Here is a 20,366-nt window from a genome sequence, read left to right as displayed (position 1 = left end):
GGTCAGACGAAAAACCCATGGCAGCTGCCTATTTTACTTTTTCATCTCACTGGTTGTGTATGCAATACAAATTGTAATTCCAATGAGAATCGCTCCCAGCGGTCTTCTTCTTCTGCTCAATATATTTTGGATTAAGTCAAAATCAATATACATTAGGAAACACAGACGAGTAAAGCGACGGAATCTATTGCTATTTCACATATTTCTCATAGTATCACATGGTCTTCTTTTCTTAATAGTGTAGTATCCTGTGTCGTAAAGCCACATTGCTCCATCAATAAGGGATTTCACTCTACTAATCTAAACTAAGCGTGTAAATCCATGTATCAGTATTTCTATCATTGCAGTAGTAATATTAGCCATCTGTACCTCTGTGCTGTATATTTCTTTCACTTAGAGGGTTTTTCCAGCACTACGGTGAATTTTAAAAAAAACCTTTACCAAAACATTTATACAATACCACATTCACCACCATGGCCCACTGCTCCCACACCACCACGTACTTTCCTTACAAATATTTATAGTGACATCCATGGTGGCTAATTGAAACACTCCTTAGTAATTTTGTATCCATCATGGTATGCCATATTTGGCTTCCTCGGTTACATGATATCATCATGATGTCACTTCACAGCAAGGATTTGTAGGAGGAGCAATGGGCTATGGTGGTGAATGTAGTTTTTAAACAGAAAGTATATTAAAAACGTTTTCATTACCCTATTGCCGGTGTACAGACATACGTATGACAGGGTGGAGGACATGGATTCCTTAAATAAAAGTTAACTCATCCTTCTTTACTTCGAACAATTCCTTTGTAGGTATAAAAAGAGATTTCACAAGTTTGATAAAGAGAAGAAGGGATTCATCACCATACTGGATGTCCAGCGTGTCCTGGAGGTGAGTAAGGGATATGAGTTCTCCTAAAGAATTGTAAAAAATATATATGTATTGTGACACAGCAAGGGGTTTTGTCTTGGAAAGCAGATATTTTCCTCCCAACATGTGCGGCTGGGCTGGTTTCCAGCCAGGTGAGGTCAAATACCGGACTGGAGTTTAAGTGCCGGTCTGGGTTTTGGCAGCACCTTGCTGTCCTTAAATAGGCAGCTGGGCTCAGAAGCCATGTCTCTCTGTGTTGGGATCTGGGAGCCTTGTGTCTGGATGAAGGCTTGCTACCTGTTTGGCGTGAAAACAGGTGGGTGCTGTTATCAGCAAGGACTCTTTGATTGAGGCAGAATTGCTGCATGGTGTGAATTACCTACCACCAACACCGCAAGATGACGTTTTGTTTGAATATGACGGTTTGTTTTGTCACTTGCCTAACGTGTGAATAAAGCACTGAACTGTTTGATCAAAGGACCTGTTGTTGCCTCTATACTGCGTCCGCTAATCCTGTCTACCAGAGCGAGTTCCCACTATGTATAAAGTGGATAGAAAAAATCTACACACCCCTGTTAAAATGTCAGGTTTCTGTGATGTAAAAAAATTAGACAAAGATAAATCACTTCAGAACTTTTTCCACCTTTTTAATGTGACCTATAAACTGTACAACTCAGTTAAAAAACAAACTGAAATCTTTTAGGTAGAGGGAAGAAAAAATATAGAAATAAATAATATGGTTGCATAAGTGTGCACACCTTTAAATGAATACTTTGTTGAAGGACCTTTTGATTTTATTACAGCACTCAGTTTGTTTGGGTATGAGTCTATCAGCATGGCACACTCTTCTTTGCAAAAATACTCCAAATCTGTCAGACTGTGAGGGCATCTCCTGTGCACAGCCCTCTTCAGATCACCCCACAGATTTTCAATCTGATTCAGGTCTGGGCTCTGGCTGGGCCATTCCAAAACGTTAATCTTCTTCTGGTGAAGCCATTCCCTAGTTGATTTGGATGTATGCTTTGGGTCATTGTCATTCTTCATGTTCAGCTTTCTAGCAGAAGCCTGAAGGTTTTGTGCCAATATTGACTGGTATTTGGAACTGTTCATAATTCCCTCTAGCTTAAAGAGGTCCTTTCACTAGAATAAAACATCTAAACTAACTATACAGACATGGAGAGCGGCGCCCAGGGATCTCCCTGCACTTACTGTTATACCTGGGCGCCGCTCCGTTCTCCCGGTATAGCCTCCGGTATCTTCATAGTTAGGCTCCACCTTGCTAAAACACCAAGCTTAGTATTCTTTGTGAGATATACCAGAATTTTATCACACACATTCTTAGAATATTTTATATACCTCCTGTGATTTGCAGGTATCTCTATATCCACTGTGAAACAAAGTTAGCTGTCAACTGGAGTTCAGTAAACCTTTGAAGATTTGGTTAATTTTAGGTTCGTCAAATTTTTGAAAAAATTTGGCTGTGGACACAGATCAATTCTACCCAAACCAACATATGGTCTCTCTTTAGCTTTCTTTCTCCCTCCCTCTCCCTGCCCAAGGAATCACAAAAAATTCGGGTTCATTTGAATCTGGACTTTTTTGGAATTTCAGGACAAATTCTGTACCGATAGAATCGATTTGCTCCTCCTTTCTGCCTATCACTCAGTAGGACCTCCCAATGGACTCTTATGCTAAAAATAAACAGAGGTTTGAATGACTAAATTCCAAGTTTTGCTGAATCTTTTCCATCAAACTGTATATCAGTCTGTTCAGCTCCTCCAGTAGATTGAACTGCATTTTCACAATGACCGTTTCTCTTTTTTGTGACCTTCCTCATATTTATTATCCTATTTTGTAATTTATAAATGAATGTAAACAGTTTAGTTTTTTTTTTGTTTTTTTTTTCATTTCCTTTTCATGGTAAAAATATTTTGTCGAATTTTCATGGCTTTAGCCGGTCTTCTTTTCTAAGCCAAATTAAAACGTTTGTGATGTTGCCAGTAATGGCCCATGTATCTTTTCCTTCAGAATATAAATGTTCAGATGGACTCTCAAAATCTCCACGAAATCCTGAATGAAGTTGATCTGAATAAGAACGGGCAGGTTGAGTTGAACGAATTTCTGCAGGTCAGTATTATTTTGTATACATTCATTGTATACCAGACACAACAGAAGACGTCAATGTAGAATATCTTTGTAACAACTTATTAAGGGCTCATTCAGACGGCCGTATGCTATCCGCAAAAATGCGGATCAGTTTTTTTGCGGATTAGATGCTGATCCATTCACTTCTATGGGGCCCTTTTCTATTTCTATTCTAAAACAAATGAAACGTGTCCTATACTTGTCCGTGAAAATCAGGACATTGCCCAATTGAAGTCTATGGGTCCGCAAAAATACTGAATGCTATCCGTTTTTTTGCGGATAACATTCAGTATTTTTGCGGACAGCATAGGGCTGTCTGAGCCCTAACATTTATGGTTCAATCATTATTTTATTAAAGCGTACAAATGAAAAATGTACATATATATCCAATATGCATACATGAAAACTACAAAGGTCGTAAACTGGTCACACAGATAGGTCTGAGACAGTAGTATATTCTATAGTTAGCATTACAGAACCCTTATTTCAAATAACAAGCCCGTGAGAGCTTCTGGACATGAATCCAAGAGCACATACAGCATATGTTCTCCAAATTCCAGACCCGTAACCACATAGGACAAGGAGAGACATCACAAGACACGACAGACCGAGACAAGACATAAACAGAAGGAGGAAGGGAAGGAGGTGCGTAGAATAGAAAGGTTCTGCTTAGTATAGTATTTAGGAGCCGTTACCTGGGATAACACCCGTCGTCAGCCAGTCGTGAAACGATGTGGAGGAGCGAAACTGGTTCCATGGGTCCCAAGTCCCCCAGAAGGCCGAAGCAGATCCCGAATCCACAGCGCCTAACTCATCCATACGGACTAGTGAGTCCAGAGCGCTGGACCAGGTCACTCTCAAAAGACTCTCCGAGGAACTCCATTGACGGGGAATTATCTGTCTCATAGCTAATATAAAGAAGCGAAGGGCACCCTTTTTGATCTGCGAAATCCGCCCTGAGAACATGGATAAAAGAGTTTAGTTCCTTGAGTGCCTGTGGATGAATCCTCTTTCTCCCCAGAGTTCAACATGGCATACAGTAAAGATATAGCATGATCAGGAGCTGACCTTGCTGTGCACATTTTCTCAAATTCAGTCAACGGAGGGCATGGCCGTAATCCAGGTATCAGGGATTTAATAAAGCTTCGCAACTGAAAGTAAAGGAGCCAGCGTCCAGGGCCTGCAGGTATAATGTGGGAGAGGTCATCCAGGGGGAGCAGACCATTCTGTTTATAAACATCTATCAATTTGATCGGATGTCTATTCCGGTCTCCCAGAGCTGGGAGCTGACACAAACCTGTGGGGAGATCTGCATGGCCCGTGAGTGTCATGAGAGGACCAGGAGAACGTATAAGGCTAAGTTTGACCGCAAATTTAGCCCAGAGCCTAGCCAGGGTGTATAAAAGCATCGGGGATTGTGAGTTAGGTAATAAGCCCAAGGAGGTAGGGGACAACCAAAAAATTCCAGTAGCCAAATGTGGTGCCATTTCATGCTCAATATCTACCCATAGTTTGGTAGAGCGGTTGTGACATAAATCAAGCACACAATTCATGATCGTCGCTCTATAGTATGAGATAAAATTTGGTAGTCCCGTACCTCCCAAAGCTTTAGAGCGGGACATCAAACTGTAACTAAGTCTAGCCCTGGGTGCTCTCCATATAAAAACCGATACCATTCTCCTGATCTTAGCAAAATAGGTTAAAGGGATTTTACATGGGATCGTCTGAAACAAATATAAGGGGCGCGGTAGAATGTCCATTTTCACCACATTAATCCTCCCGAACCAAGAGATCTGGAGTGGAGTCCATTTATGGAAACTGGATTCAATAGCCTTAAGCAAGGGTAAATAGTTAAGTTTAAAAACATGTGCCAAGTTTGCTGGGATGTGAACTCCTAAATATTTGATGTGTTGGGTGGTCCACTTAAAGGAGAAAGAGTCCTTTAAAGAGTCGACCTCCCGTTGGGGTATGTTTATATTTAAAATCTCTGATTTCTGCACATTAACTTTAAAGTTACTAAGGCGTCCAAAGAGATCAAATTCACGAAGAATCGAAGGCAGGCCAATCCTGGGAGAGGTTAAGTAAATAAGCAGATCGTCTGCGAACAGGGATAGTTTATGTTCCGTACTACCAAGTTTGGGACCCGAGATGGAAGGATTTGCCCGATGAGCCCTAACATTTATAAAAGAAGTGGACAACTAGAACCCACTGGTAACATGGAACTGCACATCCAATATAGGAACCATAAACTTAAAGGAGTTTTCCAGGAGGATGATATTGATGGTCTTTCCTCAGAAGGAGGTCATCAATATCCGACCAGTCTCCCAGCACCCCTGCTGATTAGCTGTTTGAAGAGGCTGCAGCACTTTGGTGAGTGATGCGGCATCCTGACAGCATACCAAGCACAGCGCCATTCGTTTAAGGCTACTTTCACACTGGCGTTTTGGCTTTCCGTTTGTGAGATCCGTTCAGGGCTCTCACAAGCGGTCCAAAACGGATCAGTTTTGCCCTAATGCATTCTGAATAGAAAAGGATCCGCTCAGAATGCATCAGTTTGCCTCCGTTCCGTCTCCATTCCGCATTGGAGGCGGACACCAAAATGCTGCTTGCAGCGTTTTGGTGTCCGTCTGACGAAACTGAGCCAAACGGATCTGTTCTGACACACAATATAAGTCAATGGGGACGGATCCGTTTTCTATGACGCAATCTGGCACAATAGAAAACTGATCCGTCCCCTATTGACCTTCAATTGTAGCCGAGACGGATCCGTCTTGAACACATTAAAGATAAATACAACCGGATACGTTCAGAACGACTGCAGACGGTTGTATTATCGGAACGGATCTGCACCAAAGGTGAGTGTTAAAGTAGCCGTATAGTGGCTGTGCATGGTATTGCAGCCCAGGCGCATTGACTTGAATAGGACTGAGCTGCGCCTAGGCCACATGACTGGTGAACATGACGTCACTGTGTGATGCTAACAAGGGTTAATTTTATATCTCCTTTTACATAAATATATAGTTAAATGGGTTTATTATACTAGAGAAATGTGTTATGATTTATTTTCCTCAGAAACAGCGCCACTCTTGTCCATGGGCTGTGACTGGTACTGTAGCTCAACCCTATTCAAGTGAATAAAACTGTGGAACGCCAGGCAAAAATCACTAAGAAACAGGGCAGGGTACCGATCGGCTGGAACAGAGCTAAGTTGCATGCAAAGCAAGGTTTATACTGTAATTATACCAGCCAGGACTGTCCTACAAACTGGAAATCGGAAGGGGAGGAGCTTATATGAATTTGGGAGGGGCTACTGCACAGAGTGGGCAGGACCTAGAATTGATATGTGGTTACAATCATCTCATGGGATTTCCATTGGTTAGGGCTGGTTTCCCAGTATTGTCAGATTAGTAATTCTCTGAACAATTACCATAATGGGCAGCTCTAAATGCATTTGCTTTTTGGACTCGTTTTGATGGCGATAGATCTTTTCAGGCTGAGCTGTACTTTAATGACGTAATCCCCCCCCCCCCCCCACTCCCCCATCCTGTAATATACAGTGATGGAATTATACCAGAACCTACAAGCTCTATTATGTATTATGTGGGAATTATCACTGAAGAGGTTGAAGCTGGTTGGGTAGATTCACGCACAAAGCAAAATCATGGGCAATATGGAGATATAGCCAATATAACCTGGCCTCAGTGGGGCTCTATATATATATGGCATTACAAAATATTCAGTATTATCAGATCAAGAAGTGAAATAATAAAAATAGATTGGTTAACCAAAGCAAGGACTGACTGACCAGTAGATCAATGCCCAAAGGCCCATTTACTGTAGTGGGAAAACCTTAAAAAAAAATTTACCCTAAAAATGCTATAAATTATTATTATTATTACTTATTTGAAAGCACTATTAATTCCATGGCGCTGTACATCCAGCCGGGGTTACACATACATAACATAAAAAATACAATAAAGAAGAAACTATTAACGGACTGGTACAGAGGGGGAGAGCTTACAATCTACAAGGGAAGGGGAAAAAACACAGTAGGTGAGGGTAAAGGCTGCTCACCTGAGAGTCTGATGTACTGGGGTAGTGAGTGGAGATGAGCGAATTTCATATTTTGAAATTCGTTCACGCTTCGTTTACTGGTAAAAGGTGAATTGCGTTATGGATTCTGTTACCACGGACCATAACGCAATTCTATGACGGAATGCATAACGGAATGCCTTTAGAGGCATTCAGTTATTTATTTCATAATAATAGAAGTCTATGGGCTGCAAAATGGTTCCCTCCCGTTTCCGTTACGCTGGGGAGTCCTCTCCTGCATAACGGAAACGGGACGGATCCATTTTGCAGCCCATAGACTTCTATTATGACGGAATGAATAACTGAATGCCTCAAAAGGAATTCGGTCATAGAATTGCGTTATGATCCGTGGTAACAGAATCTATAACGCAATTCACCTTTTACCAGTAAACGAAGCGTGAATGATTTTCATAACCTGAAATTCGCTCATCTCTAGTAGTGAGTTCCAGGGTAGAAGAGAGGCACGTGAGAAATCTTGTAGTCGATTGTGTGAAGAACAGAGGAGGAGGTCCTGTGAGGATCTGAGATTACATGTGCGGATGTATCAAGAAAGCAGGTCAGAGATGTACGAAGGGGACAGGTTGTAGATGGCTTCATGTAGTTGTTAGTATTTTAAACTGAATTTGCTGGGCAATGAAGGGATTGACAGAGGGGAGAGGTGGATTAACAGGGCAGAAGAGTTGGGAATAGATTGGAGGAGTGTAAGAGAGCTAAATGGAGGCCACAGAGGAGAATGTTGCAGTAGTTCAGGCAGGAGATGATGAGGGCATGCACTAGCAGTTTAGTTGACTCAATCCTCTAGAACAGGCATCTCAAACTGCGGCCCTCCAGCTGTTGCAAAACTACAACAGCATGCCCGGACAGCCTACAGGTATCAGCCTACAGCAGGGCATTGTGGGAGTTGTAGTTTTACAACAGCTGGATGGCCGAAGTTTGAGATGCCTGCTCTAGATTCTAGAAGACCTGCGAATCCAGCATGAGACAAAAAAAATTCACTCCCCTAGTTGGTCGATGGCAGCTCTGAATGGCAGATTATTGTAGTCCTTCTACAGTAATTTATACATCTGAGAATACAAATATCACTGGTGAGAGATGTATCTAAAATTACCCTTTTATTTTTAGTGTTTGTTATTATTTTCCAGCTTGTTTTTTGCTATTTTTTTGGCTTCCTGGAGAGCAATACACAGCTGTGATCTGGCTGGATTGTAGAGTTTATTTTTGAGTTTATTTTTGCAAAGTCTTTCTTACTCAGGCAGGTATTTCAGCCGCCTGCCAGTTTTTTCTCCAGCCAAGGCGATGATGAATGCGGAACATGAGATAAATTAATGCTAGGGATTTTGGTCAATGTCAGCCCTTTCTTCCTGATGTCAAGTTAAACAAACAAGATCAAGGCAAAGGAAATGGTAATTGTCTCTCTCGAGATGAGCTGCAGATAAGAGCATTGTTGAATCTAAATGCAGAAAATTTTCAGCAGCAGTGTCCAGCATCACCAAAAAAGAATAATTATTCCTTAATACATTTATCACCGCTTCAATCAGATTAAATGCATATTCTATTAACCATTGACAACAATGAATTGTTCCTTTGAAATTATACTGGAAACATTTTTATTCCCTATTTGACAGGAAGGCCATACAGAGGATCGGTTGTATATAGAATTGCTTTTATATCTTCCGGGAAAACTTGGCTGTCATCTTGAGCCCAATGTGGAGATTATAATTGCGAGCAAGATAAAGTAGACAATAATTCATTTTCATGATTTTAGTAAAGGCCGTAGGGAATCGGTATTGAGCTGGAGAATTCCGATTACAAACACACAGGTGAACGCTTGCAAGTCACCACCGTTTAAGACTTTACTAATCTCCTCAACTGAAATTGATAACTAGTTTCATGCATCATTTACGGCTTTACCAGGCCGAGCTGCCATTGAGTTTCCGACCAGAGAAACATTTCATTCCGCCAGCCAAACACACAACATTAGTTGAAAGAATAGTCAACATTTTTTTTTTCCCCAGCAGATAAAATGTGTCATCTTAATAACGGCGGTGGGAGCAAAGCCATTTATCTTCTGTGTTGTAAATATTAACCCCATTCCTATGCGGAATAGAATCCTACTGTACTTGAAAACATCGCTTATGTAGTTGACAGGGGTTCAGGTTCTGTTCTCATCATTTATCAAAAAATAGGATGCATGAGCAAAGAAGAAGTAGAGCAGGGACAGCTTACCTGTAAAGTGGACCTCCGGTTCCCCAGTGCAAAAACTATCATAGAAGGGCCACCACCTACTAGCTGCCATTTATAATACCGGTGGAGGAAAGGCCTTTAGGCTTCCAAAGGTGCCCAGCCCAGATTGGACGGCTTGCACCCTGTACTATGCCCCAGGAGCAGAACATGACCACACGGTTTCCAGTTGGGATTATAGAACATGCCACCATCCATAGTTCTCCTGTCATTAGAACAGAGGAGGAATTAATATTTGGGTTTTGTTGGAGATAATTTAACATCTTCACTTCATTAAAATGCATGTTTATTTTTCCAAAGCGATCACTGAATGTCATTTAATAAAAAATAGAGGTTTCATAGACAATTGTACTTGTGTAAGTTGTCAGGGTGATTCCAATAAATGGGGTTGTCTGGTTGATTTTTTTTAAGAGGCACAGAGTGCTGTACAAATCTTTCAAAAAATCATACTTCATTTGTTCCACTTTGACTCCCGCTTCAGCTATTCCTAGGTTCCAGCCTGTCTCTCCATCCAGGTCCCTCTCAACACGTCAGAAATGACTGGTCAGGCAATCACTATGGCCAGTGGTTGACTAAGTGGTCATTTCTTGTGTTCCTGCTTCCTGTTCCTTCTTGACATGTAGGAAATGACCGTTAAGCCAAACACCATGGCCAGGGATTGGCTGAGCGGTAATTTCTTGTGTATCAAGATGGACCATAAAGCAGACTGGTGGGGAACCCAAGAATCATTGGAGCAGGAGGAATAGAGGATTGGTTAGGACAGTAGGACTTAAAAAAAATAAAAAAGGCACAAGTGACACAATTGCTGCCTTCCCTGCATTTGGATTGGCATAGATACCTGTTAACTGCAGTCTAATTGGTAGTAGCTACTAGCTAGCTATAACTTGATTGGAGAAAAATGTATTGACTGTAAGAACAGCAAAACTATGGAACTCTGTGCCATCAGAAATGGTGATGGTCAGTTGACTTTAAATATGTGTGCCTTTCTTGAAAATGAGTCAAATTTGTCACCTTTCTTGGAGTTTTTTTTCCGTTAGTGCACATGGCCTTATTATACAGTAGATTCAGGTTACATGGACTTATAAAATGGCACCTATAGAATTACATGGGCTCATACTCTACCAATTTAATATGAAAGTGCACAGAGATTTTTTTTTTTAAGGATTCATATGTATTATAAGCCAAATTAACTATCGTGATTTTTGTTCAAGGTCATTCAAATGTTTTTGTTTTCTTTGTTAAAGCTAATGAGCGCCATCCAAAAAGGTTTTGTATCTGGTAGTCGGCTGGCAATTCTGATGAAAAGTGTCGAGGAGAACCTGAATCAAAGAGAACCCATCTCGGTGGACCGCAGCGGGGGTGGCGTGTGAGTCTTAAGACGGCGGATGCACGTTTCTGCTACTCTATATTGACGACATTCCAAGGCTTCTTTGGCTGTTTTTGCTGCAGTTTGGCCCCCCTCCCAGCAGGAACTTGACATTTTTTTTTTTAAGTATGCATGTTTATTTTTAAAATGACTTCAACTCCAATATTTTTGCAGGTTCTATGCATCATATACCCTTGTAAGTATCTTAAAAAGTGTGCGGCTCCACATCTTTGTAGGGCGCAAAGATGGCTTCAGTGATGCCAAGCTTTGAGCGTTGTCTGTAATACTGATTACTGTGGCTCATATTATTGGTGGATGTTTTTGTTTTCAGGGAAATGTGTTGTAATAGAAAATATCTATATAGAGAGGAATAATTTATGCAGAAATGTATTTATTTATGCACTCCATGCCCGGGGAACTGCTACAGGACTAAAAAAATCATACAAAGCATCAGATTTTTTGATCAGATAGTGGATTATTTATACCGACATTCCTGATGTCAACTCAAGTTTATCTCGGCAACACAGCCAGGTTCATCCTGCAAATCTTTTTTTATGTGTGTATCCCCTATCTGTCATAACCACGAGAGACCTGCACAAGTGAGCCGCCCAAGGCAATTCGGGGTTTAAATCATTTGACTTGCGTGCAAATCTATACCACGCCACTTTTCCAGCCATTTTGGAGGCAATGTTTATATTTACTCATGAATGCCATTCTTTAGCACCCCTAGTTATGTTGCCTTCTCCTGATGTGCTACTAGATCTTCATGACTTTATAGCAACTATAATGGCTGATTTAACAATGTATGCATATATAAATATTTCAGACATTACCCCAAAGAACCTTTTTTAGGTTATGTGCTAGGGATCACATGACTTTTGATTTGAAAATCACAAAAATATGGACAATAGGAGCTTTTTACCTGCGTCAAATTATCCAGGAAGTTGAATTTTCTATTTTTTGTGTATTTGAAATTTTGCAATCCTGTAGAGCTATATTCACAAGTAGTCAACATACGCACAATGAGAGCTATGGGAGCTCATACATGAAAATTAGAAGTAATATACATATAATGCAAAACACAAAGTTGGACCAGCACCTCTAAATATGAAATAAAGTACGGGTGCACGCTACCATGGCTGCAATGCAAAATCAAACACTATATGCAGCAGCGCACTGCTCCATGCGCAAATACAAGTGGAATACACTGGTAACATATGAATTATGAATTGCATTACTGCTCTACTTACTATATGAAAATTAGAAGCTCTTTGTGCACATTTTTGGTCAGAATTGTGTCCGGCCCATCTACCAGCAACAAGGTGGCTTCCAAAAGACGGGACCTACTCTATGAGAGTTGCCTCTCTTGGGCCTAAGCCTACAAAAGTAATGTAGAATCCAGCTGTATTATACTCTTATTCAAAGCCCTAGGCGGGAGTACAAGGTCCAAATGGAGGCAGCCGCTCCCCCAATTGTTCATTGCAAAATATAAAACTATATACCTAAGTATATACAATTGTGTTCAAAATAATAGCAGTGTGTTTAAAAAAGTGAATATGGCTCAAAATCCTTCTAATGGCTTTTATTACCATACACACAAATGCATTGGGAACACTGCACATTCTATTCCAAATCAAAACATGAAGTAAAATTATATAAAATTTGTGGTGTTCCTCTAAAGAAATTGAATAAAAGTAAATATTAGACTGTTCAAAAAAAATAGCAGTGTTTGTATTCTTCTGTACAAACTCAAACATTCACTATATAAACTGAAAAATGTTTGAAGATTTTGCTTTCCTTTGAATCACTTCACTAATAGTTAGTTGTATAACCGCTGTTTCTTAGAACTGCTGGACATCTGTGTTGCTCGGAGTCACCACCTTCTGGCCTGTGAACAGGTATTCCAGCCCAGGATGATTGGACTACATTCCACAGTTCTTCTCTACATTTTTTTTTATGTCACCCACAAGTTTTCTATTGGATTAAGTTCCGGGGATTGGGCTGACCGCTCCATAAGGTCAATCTTGTTGGTCTGGAACCAAGATGGTGAACGCTTACTGGTGTGTTTGGGGTCGTTTTCTTGTTGGAAGACCCATTTCAAGGGCATTTCCTCTTCAGCATAAGGCAGCAGGACCTCTTCCAGTATTCTGATGTATTCAAACTGATCCATGATCCCTGGTCTGCGATAAATAGGCCCAACACCGCAGTATGAGAAACATCCCCATATCATGATGCTTGCGCCACCATGCTTCACACTGTACTGTGGCTTGAATTCAGTGTTTGGGGGTCATCTGACAAACTGTCTCCGGCCACTAGACCCAAAAAGAACAATCTTACCTTCATCAGTCCACAAAATGTCTCTTTGGCAAACTGTAACCTCTTCAGCACGTGTCTTTTTATCAACAGTGGGACTTTGCGGGGGCTTCTTGCAGATAGCTTGGCTTCACATAGGCGTCTTCTAATTGTAACAGTACTCACAGGTAACTTTAGACATTCTTTGATCTTCCTGGAGCTGCCATTGCCATTTTGGCTATTCTTCTATCCATTCGAATGGTAGTTTTTCGCTTTCTTCCATGTCTTTCAGGATATGGTTGCCATTTTAATGCATTTGCCATAATTTTAGCTGAGCAGCCTATCATTTTCTGCACTTCTTTATATGTTTTCCCCTCTCCAATAAACTTTTCAATCAAGGTACGCTGTTCTTCTGAACAATGTCTGGAATGACCGATTTTCCTCCGAATTTCAAATAGAAATGCACTGTAACCAGCATGTACAACATTTGCTGCCTTCCTTCCTTAAATAGGAGCAATAATTTCCTTATGTTTTTCAAATAATGAATGACCTCACTCATTGAACTCCACACTGCTATTTTTTTGAACATGCCCCTTTCAATAAGTGATTGAATTACAGAGAATCAGCAGCATGCATGTCATGACTGTTGGGTTTCTATTACTCTACTACACCTGCTAGTAAATTATTTGCCATGTAGAAATATAATTTCTACCAAAAACAGTGATTGATCAGGTTAGTGATGTCTGACTGCTATTATTTTGAACACAACTGTACATTCAGTTTGGCTAAGCATGCATGTTTATTTCAATGGGGAGAGGGGACAGTTGGGAGGCCCCCAAACACATGAAATTGTCTTGGGATCTTGGCACCATTACATCATCGGAAATGAGACAAGAAGTAGATGTAGGATTTTGAAGGACTGTACTGAGCACTAGAGCTATATTTGTGACTTTAGTAGACTACACTGAGCACTGTAGCTAAATTGGAGTCACTGATGACTCAAGAATAAGCAGGTAAGTTCCACCTACAGATTGGTTACTAATATAGAATTGTAAGATCAAACCCGCTCTTCATCTATCATGAGCATTCATGCCGCCAGACACAATACGAACCGCACAGGAAACATGGTGATCAGTTGTGTGGTCATTTTTCCTTTGCTTAAAGGATAACTGTCAAATTTACATATTTTTTTTTTTAGCATATGTTACAGCTGCAGCAGCATTATGCATAAAGCAATCTTTAGTTTCTTCACTTACCACTGTTTTCCTTGAGTTTTCCCCTTAGTTACGGCTGTTTTGAATCCTACATTATGAGGATCTTCTCAAGATGGCTCCTCTGCCAGTTCTCTGAGGCCAAAACTGCATTCCCTCAGGTCACATACAAACTTGCTGTAGCCAGCGGCTTCCTGCCAGCCAATCAGATTGGATTACTGAGAGACACGCCTCCTCACTCTGAAGCCGAATGCAGGCATGCAGTGTGAAGGACCGCCCCTGTGTCTTCATAGCCAGAGACAGATGAGCCCTAGCAACGGTCTTTTAAGGGAGCAGTGGAAAGGACAGGAGACATTAATGAAAGCTGTTTTTATAAGGTAATTATAGATCTTTTGGCAATCATTGACAGACTAACTCAGGTATATATGCCTAGCTCTAATAAACTAGCAAATAAATTTTAAAAAAATGACGGTTATCCTTATCCATACAAGGTCAGAGCCTAATAATTAGTCTTCAACTGCTAATGCAACTAGTTTAGGGTGGAGTTTAATGAGTTCTTCATTATCGGAGTAAGGTTTGTAGGTGGCAGCCTGATGTGGCGGGTCACCACGTTCCACTAAGAGAAGCTCTACTTGCACTGTCTGTGCAGTAGTCATTGATATGTCATGCTTGGGTGGAATTATACTTTAACGTAAATTTTCAGTCTAAAGCCACACCACCAATACCATTTCTATAGGACGAATAAGCATTCAGTAATAACGAGTACAGTACATTCATATATAGAATAAAGGTTTGGATTTTATTTTGCTCGAGAATCAGCATTACCCTTGTCTGTAGGCTGTTGTGTTGCAGCTCATCTAAATGAATGAACTTCAATAAAGAACATAAACCATAGACAACCATGGTGCTGCGATACCGAGCATTACCTACACACAAGAGTGGAGCGGTTTCTAGAAAAAGAACAGTCTCATCTTATACTATTAGTATTGTCCATATCCCTGAAACATACCAGAACATATAGATTTTGAGCCATCGATACATTGCATTTGAGCTGCCACTGCTGTTCTTTCTTGTATAGTCCATGGACCGGGTATTCTGGATACTGTGTGCCACATTTTCATGTAAAAGCTTTGCTTCTGTTAAGCATGCAGAGGTCAATGTTGTGATAGTCCTCTACTGTGATTTTTTTATTTTTTTATGACGCTGCTGTGGTTCTAATATATCTACACTATAAAGGAATAGGGATATTAGGTGTATATGCTGCTGAGTGACAATTATGTTGAGTGCTGAGAATCCTACATTCTGGATATTCAGAGCTAACTTTTCTACTTTTTACATATGACTGCTGATTTTGTGCACTGACTTTTTAAAAATTCACAGAAGCACTCATAAAGTTCTTATTGCCTGCCAACAAAATACTTTATTGATAGGCTATTCATTGGCGTGATACACACTGATACCAACCTATGTGAACTGAATGTAAAGTCAACATATTATCTCATAGTGTGCATGTTGTGTGATCCTTTTTTGAATATATTTTATATTCTATTTAATTGTTTTAATTAGTTGCCTTCTTTGTGGTTTTGTGGTGGGCATTTCTATATTACAATTCTATGTGCTTTGCATTTATACTGTATTTTTCAGAGCGCATCTGCTCTCTCATCAGTAGTAAGTCAAAGCAACTGGATTTGTGTTTTCTCTTAAAGACATTCTTCTAGTCAATTCTCCGGCACTAAACAGTGGTGACTCATGCTTCAGTCACTAGAATTTAATGCCGGAGATTCCTTGTACACTTCATTCTAATTGAGGGGGCCAGTCAGATGAAAAGCAAAACGCATAACGTCCACTTTCCCAGATTTATTACTACTAATATACACTGCCTGTCCCCAAAAAAAAGTCGCCACCAAAAAAAAGCCTTTAGCTTTGATTACGGCACACATTCACTGTGGCATTGTTTCGATAAGCTTCTGCAATGTCACAATATTTATTTCCATCCAGTGTTGCATTTATTTTTCACCAAGATCTTGCATTGATGATGGCAGAGTCTGACTGCTGCGCAAAGCCTTCTCCATCACATCCCAAAGATTCTCAATGGGGTTAAGGTCTGGACTCTGTGGTGACCAATCCATGTGTGAAAATGATGTCTCATGCTTCCTGAACCACTGCTGAATTCACAATTTGAGCCTAATGAATACTGGCAGTCATCTTGGAATATGCCCGTGCCATCAGTGAATAAAACATCCATTGATGGAATAACCTGGTCATTCAGTATGTTCAGGTAGTCGCTGACCTAATTCTTGGAGCACATGCTGTTGCTGCACCTAGACCTGACCAACTGCAGCAACCCCATATCATAGCACTGCCCCCACAGGCTTGTACAGTAGGCACTAGGCATGATGGGGGCATCACTTCATCTGCCTCTCTTCTTACCCTGATGCGCCCATCACTCTGGAACAGGGTAAATCTGGACTCATCCGACCCCATGACCTTCTTCCATTGCTCCAGAGTCCAATCTTTATGCTCCCTAGCAAATTAAAGCCTTTTTTTCTGGTTTGCCTCACTGATTCGTGGTTTTCTTACGGCTACACAGCTGTTCAGTCCCAATCCCTTGAGTTCCCTTCGCATTGTGCGTCTGGAAATGCTCTTACTTTCACTATTAAACATAGCCCTGAGTTTCTACAGTTTTTCTTCGATTTGATTTCACCAAACGTTTAAGTGATCGCCGATCACGATCATTCAGGGTTTTTTTCCCGCCACATTTCTTTCTCTAATACGATGGGTCCCCACTATCCTTCCAGTTTTTATTAATGCGTTGGACAGTTCTTAACCCAATTTTAGTAGTTTCTGCAATCTCCTTAGATGTTTTCTCTGCTTGATGCATGCCAATGATTTGACTCTTCTCAAAAAGACTAACATCTTTTCTACGACCACGAGATGTATCTTTCGACATGGTTGTTTAAGAAATGAGAAGCAACTCATTGCACCAGTTGGAGTTAAATAACTTATTGCCAGCTAAAAGATAATCGCCCATGCAGTAATTATCCAATAGGAGGCTCATAACTATTTGCTTAGTTAAATCCCGGTGGCAACTTTTTTTTTTGGGACAGGCAGTGTATCATGACCTGAATGAACGAGAACCATCGAAGACCTAAACCACTTGCTAAAATGTTAATGGTAGATGACCATTTTGTGGACTGTATCATTACTCCAGTTAAAATGAAATGGTGTTTGTGGCTTCACTGCTCTCTGCTGATGTATTTCATAATATATTTTTATATTAATTGGAGCTCAATTTATTAATTATAGAGCCCTAAAGCCCCTGCATAAATATAAATTGTAAAATTGTCGCTGCCTACAGCCATCACTAGAGGGAGCTTACTGCATGCTGTTTTACTATTGAGCTCATTGTATAATTGTGTGCAGAATACTCATAAGCTCCCAACCAGTTGTGGTTTCATAATTAAGCTGTCTATGCACATGCTGGGGTTTTAGAGCTCTATAATTAATAAAATCAAGCTCCAACCTATATACAGATATATAATTAATTAATTTAGCACAGAATGTTGGACCTATTTAGTCCACCGGTAAGCATGTAGAAGTTAGTACCTAGGAGCATATTCTGTATTCGGACACATTCCCAGTTGAGGCTTGTGTGAGTGACCCACCCATTGTGTTCATGTACAGATGTAGCAGATGCTAACTTGATATTTGGCACGTTAAATGCACAGTTGCAGAAAACTTTAGCTTTTTTCTATGGCTTTTCTTGTGTCAATTTAGCATTTGCTGCAAGTATATTTAACATAATGCTTTGTGTCAAGTCAACTTTTGCTACGTCTGTAGCTAATACATGCAGACATAGCCACAGGAGATTCTTAGGCCTCTTTCACACTTGCGTTGGCCGGATCCGGCGTGTACTCCACTTGCCGGAATTACACGCCGGATCCGGAAAAACGCAAGTGTACTGAAAGCATTTGAAGACGGATCCATCTTCAAAATGCGTTCAGTGTTACTATGGCAGTCAGGACGCTATTAATGTCCTGGTTGCCATAGTAGGAGCAGGGGAGCAGTAAACTTACAGTCTGTGCGGCTCCCGGGGCGCTCCAGAATGATGTCAGAGCACCCCATGCGCATGGATGACGTGCCATGCGATCACGTCATCCATGTGCGTTGGGCGCCTTGACGTCACTCTGGAGCGCCCCGGGAGCCGCACGGACGGTAAGTATGCTGCTCCCCGCTACACTTTACCATGGCTGCCAGGACTTTAGCGTCCCGGCAGCCATGGTAACCATTCAGAAAAAGCTAAACGTCGGATCCGGCAATGCGCCGAAACGACGTTTAGCTTAAGGCTGGATCCGGATCAATGCCTTTCAATGGGCATTCATTCCGGATCCGGCCTTGCGGCAAGTCTTCAGGATTTTTGGCCGGAGCAAAAAGCACTGCATGCTGCGGTATTTTCTCCGGCCAAAAAACGTTCCGTTCCGGAACTGAAGACATCCTGATGCATCCTGAACGGATTTCACTCCATTCAGAATACATTAGGATAAAACTGATCAGGATTCTTCCGGCATAGAGCCCCGACGACGGAACTCTATGCCGGAAGAAAAGAACGCAAGTGTGAAAGAGCCCTTAGACAGGTAGCATAAAATGCTGCACAATAATGCAGCCTCAGGAACATTCAAGAGAACAGGAATACCTATGGGAACATTGTAAAAAATGTATGGTATTATACAAAGTTAAAGGCATTGGGCCAGATTTATCATTAGCTCAGGTCAGAATAATGGAGTGAAAAAGTCCCAAACGCTAAAACTGCGCACAAATTTGCGACTTTTTTCTGCTCTGCACTATGCTCGCCAGTTTTCTGAAAGTGGGTGTGTTTTCTTATGTACATTCATCTCTAGACATATTTACTATTGGGACTATTTAAAAAGTCGCAAATAAGTTGCAATTTCACTCCAGTGAGGACCATGCTTATCTTATGAGACTTTTTAATAGAACATGCGACTTTTTCATAAAAACGTGCGACTTTTTCGTAAAGATGTGCGACTCTTGTAAAGCTGCTTACTGACTGATAAACTGCTACCGTCCAAACACATTTAATACAGTCTTAAAGGGCCGATCATAAATCTGACTTGGCTAAAACTGACTTTAGCCATTTGTGAAAGTGGAGTGAGCTGTCAGAGTCATGATAAATCTGGCCCATTGTGTAAGAAATGGAGATAGACTTTAAGAGTGAGCCAAGGGGTCCTGTTGCAAGAAGCTATGAAATTAGTGAAACTTAAGACAATTAAATATTTTGTCCTTTAAACTAAGCCTAGCAATGCACTTGGCGAAAGTAACAAAAAGAATCAGCAGACTCCTACCTTAGTTATGAATTCAGGGGGTACATCACTTTTTGGTGTATTTAAGGTGCAGATTTTGTCACAAAGGTGTTTTGCAGCAAAATCTGCGCCATTTTTTCCCTGTGTATGCCACTTGCTCCTTTTTTTTGGTGGCCATTTCGGCCATGGGTGGGAAAGTGGCGGGTCGGCAGGCTCATCTGATTCATTTTCCAAGCCTGTTTTTGGCATGGAAAAGGACTTAAATCTACACCATCAAGGGAGCTGGCATAGATTTAAGCAAGTTGAACGGCTGCAGGTGAACCACCTAAGTTATGAAGAGGTTGACACCTCTACATAATTTAGGCGCATCAAGCGGTAGCAGACATGGACTAAGACTGGTGTCTAAATCGCTAGGCTTCGTAAATGTTCCCCTCAGTTCTTGTTCAGTCCATAAAATAGGTACTTCCAAGAAAGAGTTGTAATAAGTGAGGGTGCTGGCTATATTTTCTTTTGCAATTTTAATCAAATGGCCTAATGTATTAAGTTTAATATGGAAAATACCTGTAACACATTTTACTTGTGTATGTGCATACTTTTAAATGTGCCTTTTTAAAAATGAATTAGCATGACTCAATAAACATGTTTATGTACTCTGGTAATCTTCTTTCCATATTTTGACTGATGTATGTCATCCTCCTAAATCTTCTGGAGTAATATGGAATATCACTGATGTAACAGTGCCCCTAGTGGGCACAGTGTGGAATAGTAGTCTTCTGTCTACTAATCTATGGACTTAAAGTTCAAAATGTCCTTTTTTTTTTATGA

The 20,366-nt window shown here is 40.8% G+C and overlaps 1 protein-coding gene across 2 annotated transcripts in view; it reads left to right on the top strand.

The window, feature by feature from the left end:
* Positions 1-20,366, top strand: part of GPD2 (glycerol-3-phosphate dehydrogenase 2) — a 268,599-nt gene that overhangs the window by 128,316 nt on the left and 119,917 nt on the right. Inside the window, exons 15-17 of one of the 2 annotated variants that reach the window (XM_044304996.1) lie at positions 819-897; positions 2,905-3,003; positions 10,599-10,720. In XM_044304996.1, the coding sequence (XP_044160931.1) occupies positions 819-897; positions 2,905-3,003; positions 10,599-10,720 (300 nt within the window). Of the gene's footprint in view, positions 1-818; positions 898-2,904; positions 3,004-10,598; positions 12,544-20,366 lie in introns of those variants that run through there. The other variant, XM_044304997.1, reaches the window with a different exon arrangement.

This window comes from Bufo gargarizans, chromosome 8 (assembly GCF_014858855.1).
Source record: "Bufo gargarizans isolate SCDJY-AF-19 chromosome 8, ASM1485885v1, whole genome shotgun sequence".
NCBI classification, from domain to species: domain Eukaryota; kingdom Metazoa; phylum Chordata; class Amphibia; order Anura; family Bufonidae; genus Bufo; species Bufo gargarizans.
The sequence above is the reverse complement of the archived record's forward strand: the minus strand, read 5'-3'. Positions and strand labels throughout refer to the sequence as shown.